The 9,875-nt window shown below is 47.9% G+C and overlaps 2 protein-coding genes across 4 annotated transcripts; both read left to right on the top strand.

Moving 5' to 3' along the window:
- Positions 1-388: 388 nt before the first annotated feature.
- PIGZ (phosphatidylinositol glycan anchor biosynthesis class Z) lies at positions 389-5,179 on the top strand. 3 transcript variants are annotated; one of them, XR_001874058.1, is made up of 3 exons: positions 389-507; positions 960-4,445; positions 4,531-5,179. XR_001874058.1 is itself a non-coding variant. In XM_017810855.1 (2 exons), the coding sequence occupies exons 1-2, from the start codon at positions 390-392 to the stop codon at positions 2,519-2,521; spliced, it is 1,680 nt and encodes a 559-aa protein (XP_017666344.1). In that variant the 5' UTR covers position 389; the 3' UTR covers positions 2,522-5,179. The 3 variants fall into 3 exon arrangements, 1 of the variants encoding a protein (XP_017666344.1); XR_001874057.1 differs by having other exon boundaries at positions 960-3,402; positions 4,342-5,179; XM_017810855.1 differs by having other exon boundaries at positions 960-5,179.
- A 611-nt stretch (positions 5,180-5,790) lies between these two features.
- Positions 5,791-9,614, top strand: NCBP2 (nuclear cap binding protein subunit 2). Its single transcript, XM_017810851.1, has 4 exons — positions 5,791-6,004; positions 6,094-6,275; positions 7,063-7,201; positions 7,795-9,614. The coding sequence occupies exons 1-4, from the start codon at positions 5,924-5,926 to the stop codon at positions 7,864-7,866; spliced, it is 474 nt and encodes a 157-aa protein (XP_017666340.1). The 5' UTR covers positions 5,791-5,923; the 3' UTR covers positions 7,867-9,614.
- Positions 9,615-9,875: the final 261 nt, after the last annotated feature.

A 9,875-nucleotide genomic window follows, 5' to 3' on the forward strand; every position in this document is an offset into this window, starting at 1 on the left:
ACTTAGTGCCATGGTCTCGTTGACATGGTGGTGTTTGGTCACAGGTTGGATTCGAGGGGTCTCCAAGGTGGCCCCGAGATGGCTTAGTTGGCCACAGCGTGTTGCTGACACCACTGACCTTGGGGCTTTGATCCCCATATGGGCTAGTCTTTTAAGAGTTCAACTCATTTAAGAGTTGGACTCGATGATCCTTGTGGGTCCCTTTCAACCCAGCACATTCTGTAGGGGGTGTGATTCTTCCCAGCGCAACCCACCCCATGATTCCCTGGATTTCAGCCGGCGGGGCGGCTGATGGGGGGATCGCTGCGCATGCGCGCGGGGCTCCCGCTGCGGCGGCTGTGCCGGCGGGCGGGCGCCCCCTGGCGGCGCGGGGGCGGCGCGGGGCCGCCATGGGCGCGCGGGCGCTGTGGGCGCTGCTGGCGGCGCTGAGGGCGGGCTGGTGCCTCCTGCCGCAGAGCGGGTACCTGCACCCCGACGAGTTCTTCCAGGCGCCCGAGGTCATGGCAGGTAAGGGGCGCGGATAACGCGGGGGGACCCCCGGGCGCGCTGCCTCGCACAGCCCCGCGGATGCGGGGGATGCGGAGCCCCGGGCAGGGGCGGGTGTTCCCGAGGGATCCCCGGAGCCGCCGGCTCGTTGTCCCGCTCTGTCACACGGCGCTTCCCGCAAGCCGGGCAGGAGCGGGTCCGCAGGGCTGGGTGGGCGGTGGGTTCCTGCTCTGTGCTGTCCACACCGAGTGGCGCCTGCAACCGCATCACCCCGACGAGCTGCTTTTTCCTGATTCTCTGTGAAAACGAACGGTACACTCCTAAAACCGTCAAGGTTGACACCAAGGTCTCAAAAGTCTGGGAGCTGCTCTGCATTGTGATGCCTCTGACAGCAAATAGTATCCCTACTGCTGAATTACTGAATAAAATGTATTATGTATTATATGTATTTTTCTTTTTCTCTTCCTTTATAGGAGATATTTTAAATCTACAGGTCTTTTATCCTTGGGAGTTCCTTTCGAGCTTTCCTTGCAGAACAGTTGTTTTCCCATTAATGACATCAGGAGTTACCTACTGGGCAGTCAAGTCTTTGCAGCAGCTGGACATATGTTCAAGTTGCATCAACAGCTACACTCTCCTTGTATCACCTCGCCTTCTCTTTACAATCTTTTCTTTCATGCTCGACTATAGCGTTTATCGATTAGCCCCTTTCTGGGAAGCAGATCTTTGGAAAGCGCTGGTACTTCTTGCTGGATCATATGTCACTCTGGTGTTTTATATGAGAACATTTACCAACACGCTTGAAGGACTTCTCTTTGCTCTTCTCATGGTACTGGTTTCCTCAAGAAAGTCCAATGGCAGCTCAGTGGAGCCTACAAGCAGTCCTCTCATAGGTGTTATAACAACTGCTGGGTTTTTCAACAGGCCAACCTTTCTGGCATTTGCTCTAATGCCCCTGCTTTACTGGGCAGGTTTAATTGTTGATTCTCAGAGGAGCATTAAAAGTGTCATAAACCACTTTTTGAAGCTCATACTATGTGCATGTTTTACTGCCATTGTTTTCATAACAGCTGACACCTTTTATTTTACCTCTGTGAGCTTAGATAACCTTTTAAGCATTAACAAGGGCAGCCTATTTGATGTAATAGTTCAATTACATAAGAAAATGGTAGTAACCCCCTTCAATTTTCTCAGTTATAATCTTAATCCTCATAATCTTGCACTGCATGGAAGTCACCCACGAGTTACACATTTTACAGTCAATGGAATAATGCTCTTTGGGATCTTACATGTTCTGGCCACTGTTGCTGGTTTTAAAATGTTAAAGAAGTATGTCCAGCAATTCATACGGGTCAAATCGTGTTACCATGGGCTGTCTGGGCTATTGGTGCATTCTGAGGGCAATCCAACATTACTGCTGTTTTATTTTGTTCCTTTGGCATTTCTCTCCCTATTCAGTCACCAGGAGCCTCGGTTCCTCATTCCTCTCATCTTGCCCTTGGTCCTGTTCAGTGCGTCACAGGACAGAGCTGTGAAATGGAAACACCTCATCATTATTTTCAATCTTCTCGGGGCATTCCTGTTCGGGTGCCTACACCAGGGAGGGCTGATACCCTGTTTGTTTCACTTGGAGCAGCTCATACATTCTCCAGCACCCTCAAACCATCCAAGGCACTATACTCTACTCTTTGCTCACACCTACATGCCTCCGAGGTTTCTGCTTAATATCAAGAAGACAGACGTGCACGTACAAGTCATCGATATGGCTGGGTCTGGAGAAGAAACCCTCTGCCAGACAATAGAGCAGCAAGCAAGCAATTTTACCTGCAGCGACTGTCACATTTTTGTCATAATCCCTGGTACAGTCAGAGCCACAACTGCAAAATGTGGTGTCTCATTCAAGAACGAAACTGTGATATTTCCACACTTATCAATGGAAGACCCACCACAAATGTCCATCCTATCCAGTGGAAATTGGAGAAGTCAGTTAGGACTATACATCCTTCAACTAGACAGAGATCAGCACAGCCTTTAGATTTTAGGAGAACGATGTTTTAGGTTTTCACATCATTTGGGCACAGTCTGAAGGTGCTGTGAGACCTTCCTCTTCACAGGCCCACCTTCATCACAAGTAGTGGCACTGGGAGCTCTCCTGAGTCTCTTTATTTGTCATGTTCTTATGCTCACCGGTATAGCCAGTTCTGGATAGAATCTGCTTAGAATTTGAGTTATTCAGCCCTGTAGTGTTTCATATGAACTTCTGTAATTTTTCCTGATGAGAGAGGATGAAATCAGAGCCCACCAAAACTGATTCAAGCTTAGCAGTTTCCATGTGAGATTTATTTTTGGAAGTTTCTATAATCTCTGACAGGGTTTGTGGACTGTGGGGTGTTTACTAATTATAGGCATTAAATCAGCTGTTGGAGAGAGGTTACAGGGTTAGACAGAAGCTGGTCTGATTAAATAAGATTTTATTTTATGTACTTAAAAATTCATTAGACCAGACTGCAGTCACAGTACAGGCACCAGCACTGTAACCCTGTCTTGGGTGGTTCTGCCTTGAAAAATCCCCAGCACTGATCTGAGAGAATCTGATTTAGAACGTGGAAGATGCTTCAGCCTAAGTACTTGTGCTAAATCCTAAAATCCAAGCTTTGCCTGTTTAACTTTCCTTGCCACAGTTCCATCCTCGTGGACGTGTTCCACACGCACTGCCCCCAGAGCTCGAGGAGGCTCTTCTGTGATGGCATCGAAGCCTCTCGGTGTTTCGCCGCTGCAGCCGGGGCGCTCCTGCCCTTGCACATCCCCGGCGCCGTTCTCGCAGCTGTCGCTGTTCTGTCGCGACTGTGACTCCGGCAGAGCGCACGGCGGTCCCTGCGGGGAGCTGGATCGAGGAGCTGCGCAGACAGAAAGCGGGTAACTCGGAGGGATTTGATCCTTTGTGCCGTTTGAGCAGATGGATCTCTGAACAGGCTCACGGCAGGGTCGGAGATCCACCAGTTCTGCCGGAGAGCGCGGGAGGACCCGAGGGAGGAGCCTCATCCCCTGCACCCCCTCCCCTTGCTTAACTGCTCCCCATTAAATCAGCTTAGTGGGAATGACAGGTCACATCCTGGCTCTCCACGGGAGAGCAGTCTCATTTTCAACTGGGATACAAATAACTGGGCTTCAGCTGAGAACGATGTGTGCACATAATAGCACAGCACAACTAACAATCTTTGGGTTTGCCTATGTGAACTTCTGGATCCAAAACATCTTCACATGGAGGGAGATACTAATTTGGCACATGCATTGTAGGTCAAGCCGCTCTCTATGGAACGAATCTGACACTTGAATTATTTCTGCTCACAAAGGTGGTAATGCCTTTGGCAGTTCTGCACCCACACAGCTTTACATAAGGTCTTATGAGCCAGGTTTTCAATAGAGATGAGGATAATATAGGTTGATGCCAAGCTCTAAAGGGATGCTAGGAAAAATGCATGTGTGAAGGGTTTGCCTGTATTTTCCAAACTATAGGTATGACCTAGATTTTTAGGGAACGTAGCTCTTGCTCTCTTATAAAGCATTGTGTGTTGTTTCCCCTGTATGTTCATCCACATCCATCACTCTTCATTGCTGACATGCCTGTAATTAAAGGTGGGTGTCTGGGGGGAGGCAGGGGGAGAGGGAGTGCATGTATGTTTGTACTGACGGCTCACAAAGTAATGGAAGTGGTTGTGAAAGCATCGTGACACGAAATGTATTTTCCAAGGTAATTTCCTTTTTGCTCTCTGGGAGAACAGCCACGTGCCACAGCTGGTACTTGCTGTTTTCAGCTTTCTTAAACAGCTTAAATCTTGAAAATTACTTCCACAGAATTTATGAACTCTGGCAATCTGAGTGGGGTAGATCTTGAAACTCTTCAGGGATGGAATGGAGCACCATTTCCGTGGCACAATGACTGCTCCACAGCTGCACAGGTAATCTGTGACTGAGCCAGAAGAGAACCCGGACTACAACTACTAACTCAGACTGACAATACACTGCTTTTGTCTCACCACCCAGGCCTTTGTAATTTACACCACAGATGCAATCTCTCCATCCACGCACACCTGAGTCTTTGTTGGTGGGAGGTTTAATTTTACCAGCAATACTGGAATCTGTATCTCAGGTAATGTACAAGGTCCTTGTCACCTCGGGTGATACAAGGAATGGAAATGATCCTCCACAGTTAACTGAGCCTCAAGTCAGCTGGACCATGCTCTGGAGGAAGGTTAACTGCTTTAGTCTCTTAGATGTTGTCATATACAGCATCTGAAGCAACCCAGACCAGTGCAACATATATGATGGGTGCATCCTTTTCCATATTAAGGATGGCTCTATTGGTCATTTTTTCCCTGTAAACCTTTCTTGCTACCACAGACTTGAGGTGTGCTTTTAGGGTAGCTTTTACCTTCCTGTAAGATGGGCATTATCCTATCCATCATCATCGACACTTAAAAGACCTTTTTGTATCAAAATTGTAACACATGTAGAGTATTACTGCTGTATAGACAGACATTGTTACAGCCACTCCCATGAGAATCGTGGTTTTATTTCAAGTTTCTTATGAAGCACTTAAAAGTGGCAATCGTGACAGCATTCTGGATGATGTTTAGTGAGTCTGCTTGTTCCTGAGAACTGTGGAACACGTAAAACGGCTTTGAAATGAAAATCCATCACACCGATGAGCAGCAATAGTTTCATATGTCCATGCGATGGAGGACGCACCGTCGGCTCCGCAGCTCGCCGTCCGCCGCCCAGGGGTCCGCGGGTGTCCGGAGTAGCCACCGGGGTCCATCACCCGCCGGCTCCAGCGCGCTCCGAGTCCTGGTGCTGTCGCTCCCGTCCCCTCGCCGGCGGTGCCGCCTCTCACCACTCGGCGCGTTGCTCAGGGCGTTGCTCCGGGGGGGCGGCCGCCGCGGCCCGGCCCGCGCGGCCACGGCCACCCCCGCTGGCGGGCGCCGTCCTTGAGCTCCCCGAGAAAGGTGTCGCGCAGGCGGAACAGGCGCGGGCCCAGGTGCTGCTGGCCGCGGGTGATGGCGGCGGCGGTGGCGCGGGCGGCGGCGCGGATGGGCCGCGACTCCGAGAGCCGCTCCACGAGCCGCGGGCTCGTCAGCAGCAGCAGCAGCACGCGCCGCAACGACATGACCGCCGCTCTCGCGAGACCCGCCGCGCCGGCCGCTCCCTGAACGCCTGGGGTTCCCCGCCGTTCTCGCGAGAGCTGCCCCCGCCCTCGTGCTGACCGCCACGCCATTGGCTGCGCGCGGGGCGCGTGCGCTTGGGCCAGGAAGGCGCTGAGGGGCGGCCGGGACGGGCAGTGCCGGGAGGGCTCGGTGCGCCCTCGGTCCGTCCTGGGCCAGGACAGACCAGGCTGTGCCGGGCCGGGCCGGACTGTGCCGGGCTGGACAGCGCCGCCATGAGCTCCGGCGGGACGCTGAGCATCCTCCGCAGCGACTCGTACGCCGAGCTCAGCCAGTACCGCGACCAGCACTTCCGGGTGAGCCTTGGCCGGGGGTGGGTGCCGCGCGGTCCGTCCCGCCCGGGCCGGGCTGTGCCGGGGGGTAACGCGGTGTCCTTGCGGCCCAGGGGACGCGCTACGACCAGGAGCGGCTGCTGAGGAAGAGTTGCACGCTGTACGTGGGAAACCTGTCCTTCTACACCACCGAGGAGCAGATCCACGAGCTCTTTGGCAAGAGCGGGGACATCAAGAAGGTCATCATGGGGCTGGACAAAGTGAAGAAAACTGCCTGCGGCTTCTGCTTCGTGGAGTATCCTTGTGCGGGCCGGCAGGAGGGGTCAGGGCGCGGGTGAACTACTCTGCACTGCAGGTTCTGAGTCAGGGCAGAGTTCTCCCAGGATAAAAGTAATCGTTTGCTAAAGCGTCTTATGGGGGACGCAGGCGTGAGAGAGCTGTGCTGGGTTCACGGTTGGACTCAATGGGGTCTTTTCCATCCGTGATTCTGTGACTGGAACATAGACGGCATATCGAGCAGGGGTAACGGATTGCTTTTGCTGTGAGACTTTAACCCAGACATTTTTTAGGTAGTTGACCTCTGCATTAAGTTCGTATTTTCCATGCCCAAATAAAAAGGTGTTTCTTTTTGTACGAACATAGATGTAAGGTTACTGTTGGTATCTTACATCCCTGTTGTGTAGTCTGTGAAGATCATTTGAGTCTTTTACATGTGAGTCTCTGAAGACCATTGTGTAACTGGTTCTAGTGAACTCGCTAGAATGGTGAAAGGTTGCAGCATGAATGGAACCTCACTGGGGCTTCTCACTTTTTAGCAATAGAACTTTGTGCTGTTAAGGGTGAGCGTGTTTGGCAGACTTAATGCAATATATGCATTTTTAGTGCTTGAATTCCAGCACATTGCCCTCTTTCACTAACAGTTTTCTCAGCTCATATAGCTTTTTAAAAGCTGTTGCTTCTGAAAGTAACTGAGCAGGAACCTGTTTCAAGCAAAAGCTTGGTTTTGTAGCCCATTTGATGTTGAGTTTTTTTCCATGTGTTGAAAACCAAAGTCCATTTTTTTTCCTTAACCCATTCCTAAGGTATTATGCAAGAGGAGATGCTGAAAATGCAATGCGATACATCAATGGAACCAGACTTGATGACAGGATCATAAGGACAGACTGGGATGCAGGATTTAAGGAGGGTAGGCAGTATGGCCGTGGAAGATCAGGGGGGCAGGTAGGTTGTTGTTCAGCCTGGGTTTTTAAGGTGACTTTGCCAAATTTCTTGGTTTTGAATGAACACACTTGGAACAATTTCGGAAACAGCAACTTAGGAGTCATTGTTTAAGATAACGCTGGTCCTTGGTCTTTTAAGATATCTGGTCAATGGCAGTGTTACCTACTAAGTACAGATAACTTTTCCATGTATTTCACTAAAAGTACTTGCAGAAACAACTCTTGGCTGCCTGGGGAGATAATGCTTGTAAGTAAGCCCTGAAAATATAAGGCTGTCAAGATCACACAGGACAGCAGTTGTTCTACCCAAAGTGGAGCTGGTGGCAGTGGCTTTTACTGCTGGAGCACGAGACCAGCCATCCTTGCTTGGACTGCCTGGATTGAGGATTCCCTGGGATGCTGTTGAAAAGGAAGTTGGTTTATGTTGTTCTGGGCTTCTGCATGATGCACTTCGCCTTCAGTTTTGTCAGTCAGCTCTGAGTGGCCACTTACATTTTGTGAGCTCAGTGTGACTATATTCTGATAACGTAAGAGTTTTTGAGAAATTGTTTTTCTTTGTCTTTCCTGGACTCCCCTTTTCCCCTCCTTCCTAAGGTCCGAGATGAATATCGGCAGGACTATGATGCTGGAAGAGGTGGCTATGGCAAAATTGTTCAGTGCCAGTGACTCGTCAGCCTCACAGGAGAACCAAATCTGCACTGTAAATGTCACCAGACACCAAGTAGGTCTGTTGCACACAAATTTATGTCGCTAGAAATTCAGAGGAACTCCTGTCCATGTTTCTGTGAGCATATCCTGTGTTCAATACCTCTTCTGTTTTAATGCCAGGATCCAAAGTGTTGCAGAGGACCTGCAAACGAGGTTTTAAGCAATAGAATGCCTGAGGCTTCAGTCTCTTAAGTGCTGCTGTAACTTACTAAAAGGAACAAAGATTTAGTGTAATGGTGCTTTTTTTTCACTGGCAAACTTGATTATTCTACCACTGGGTTTTGTTTACATTGGTATCACAGGGTGGGGAGCAGTGAAAAAGATAATTGGTGGGTGTTTCAGAGATGAAAAAAAAGGTGCAAAAGAGCCTGAAAAGGAAGTGGAATTTCTAGGGAAATTTTCCAAATTCTAGGGAAGACTTAAAGCTGCAGATTTTCTGTGGTTACTGATGCTGTTACTAGAACACTTTCATGAACAGCCATAATAAAACAATCAGATTGCTGAACCCAGGAATCATGTGAAGAAGCAGCCTAGCAGGACACAGACCCCTGCAGTCTTCTATTAAGTGTAATGTGCCTACAAGGGTAGCATGAAGCCAAGTTGTACAGTTACCCCCAAAAATGGGATGTTGGAGGAGCTGTGTGTATAACAAGAAAATTTGTTCCCCAAATACATTTTGAGAAACTTGATTTCAGACAAAGGTGAAAACAGAATTGAGTTTTGGGAGGAGCCTTACTTTCTACTGAGCTTCTCCTTTCTACTGAGTCTTGCTCTCTACTAAGAATGGTAAAAGGATTGCATAGATTGGTTTGGTTTGGTTTTTTCTCTTTCCCCCCTATTCATACTGCTGGTTTATATGATGGGATTTTGATGTACTGCAGACATAGGAATAAAAATTGTGATCCCAATATCTGTGGAATTGACCCTCTTAAATGAAATAGTTTAAAAGGAACTGTTACAGAGCTTTGTAATTTTTTATGGATTTCTGAGTTTCTTGTAAATGGCAATTCATAAAGTTAAATCCAAATACTTTGTTGACCATAACTCCTTAGAAACCTTCAAAGTACCAGGTTATGTAGAAGTTGATATTTAGTCACTGGGGATACTGTTGGAAATCTTACTGTGTTTCTTGTGTACAGTTAGTCACAGCTGTAAATTGGAAATACAGTGAATAGAACAACTGCTTACTTAGGAAGTGCAGATTTGGCTGGGCTTTGAGGTTTTTTGGTAGCCAGAGTAAAACTAGATTTTTTGGGATCACTTGGTGCTGATTTGCAAACAAGAGTTGGAACAAGGTTGCCTTTTCCAATCTAGTACATTTGATTATGAGTTTACAGCCTGTAATCTGCTCCAGGAAGCTGCTGAAGTTTATTTTTCATTGTATCAATTTTGTATAAAAAATGTGTTACCAAAAACTCTAAAGTCACTTTCTTTCAAATAAAGCTGTAACATTAAAATGGTTTGTTACTTTTTTATTTGTAACAGAATCACTGAGAGAAAGGAGCTGTATTCAGACTCGTGCCTTTATCCTTTGTTCTAATGTCTTTTAATAAGGAGAGAATGAATCTTCCTTCCCTTCACTGGATTTTCAGTCTTGTTCAGTTCTTACATGGATGCTGAAAGATGTTTGGTTAATGCTCTTCATTCTGGTTTGGATTTTTTTGGATTATAGAATAGAAATTAAATTATTTACTGATATTGAAGTGAATGTAAAAGTCTTTAGTGTGTAACAAGTAATTTTCAAGGTGTGCTTCCTTATAAAAACGATACTTAAAATTATTTTTTATTGAAAGTGCTGCAGGACAGTCATTCCCAAATGAAATGGAGGTGGTAGGAAGATTTTCCTTCACAACAGTCACTGTCCTTTGCTGCACATGTGCAGTGTCCATGGAAAGATTCTGTTTTAAAGTGAGATTTTCTGTTTTGAGAGATTTCAATCCAAATGGGATTTAAAAGCACATGATGTC

The sequence above is a fragment of the Lepidothrix coronata genome, unplaced genomic scaffold (genome assembly GCF_001604755.1).
Source record: "Lepidothrix coronata isolate B3197 unplaced genomic scaffold, Lepidothrix_coronata-1.0 Scaffold29, whole genome shotgun sequence".
NCBI classification, from domain to species: Eukaryota; Metazoa; Chordata; class Aves; order Passeriformes; family Pipridae; genus Lepidothrix; species Lepidothrix coronata.

Coding starts and splice junctions, on each gene's coding strand:
- PIGZ (XM_017810855.1), top strand. CDS start 390: ATGGGCGCGCGGGCGCTGTGGGCGCTGCTGGCGGCGCTGAGGGCGGGC. Junction 508..959: donor GGCGCCCGAGGTCATGGCAG/GTAAGGGGCGCG, acceptor CTTCCTTTATAG/GAGATATTTTAAATCTACAG.
- NCBP2 (XM_017810851.1), top strand. CDS start 5,924: ATGAGCTCCGGCGGGACGCTGAGCATCCTCCGCAGCGACTCGTACGCC. Junction 6,276..7,062: donor TGCGGCTTCTGCTTCGTGGA/GTATCCTTGTGC, acceptor CCCATTCCTAAG/GTATTATGCAAGAGGAGATG. Junction 7,202..7,794: donor GTGGAAGATCAGGGGGGCAG/GTAGGTTGTTGT, acceptor CTCCTTCCTAAG/GTCCGAGATGAATATCGGCA.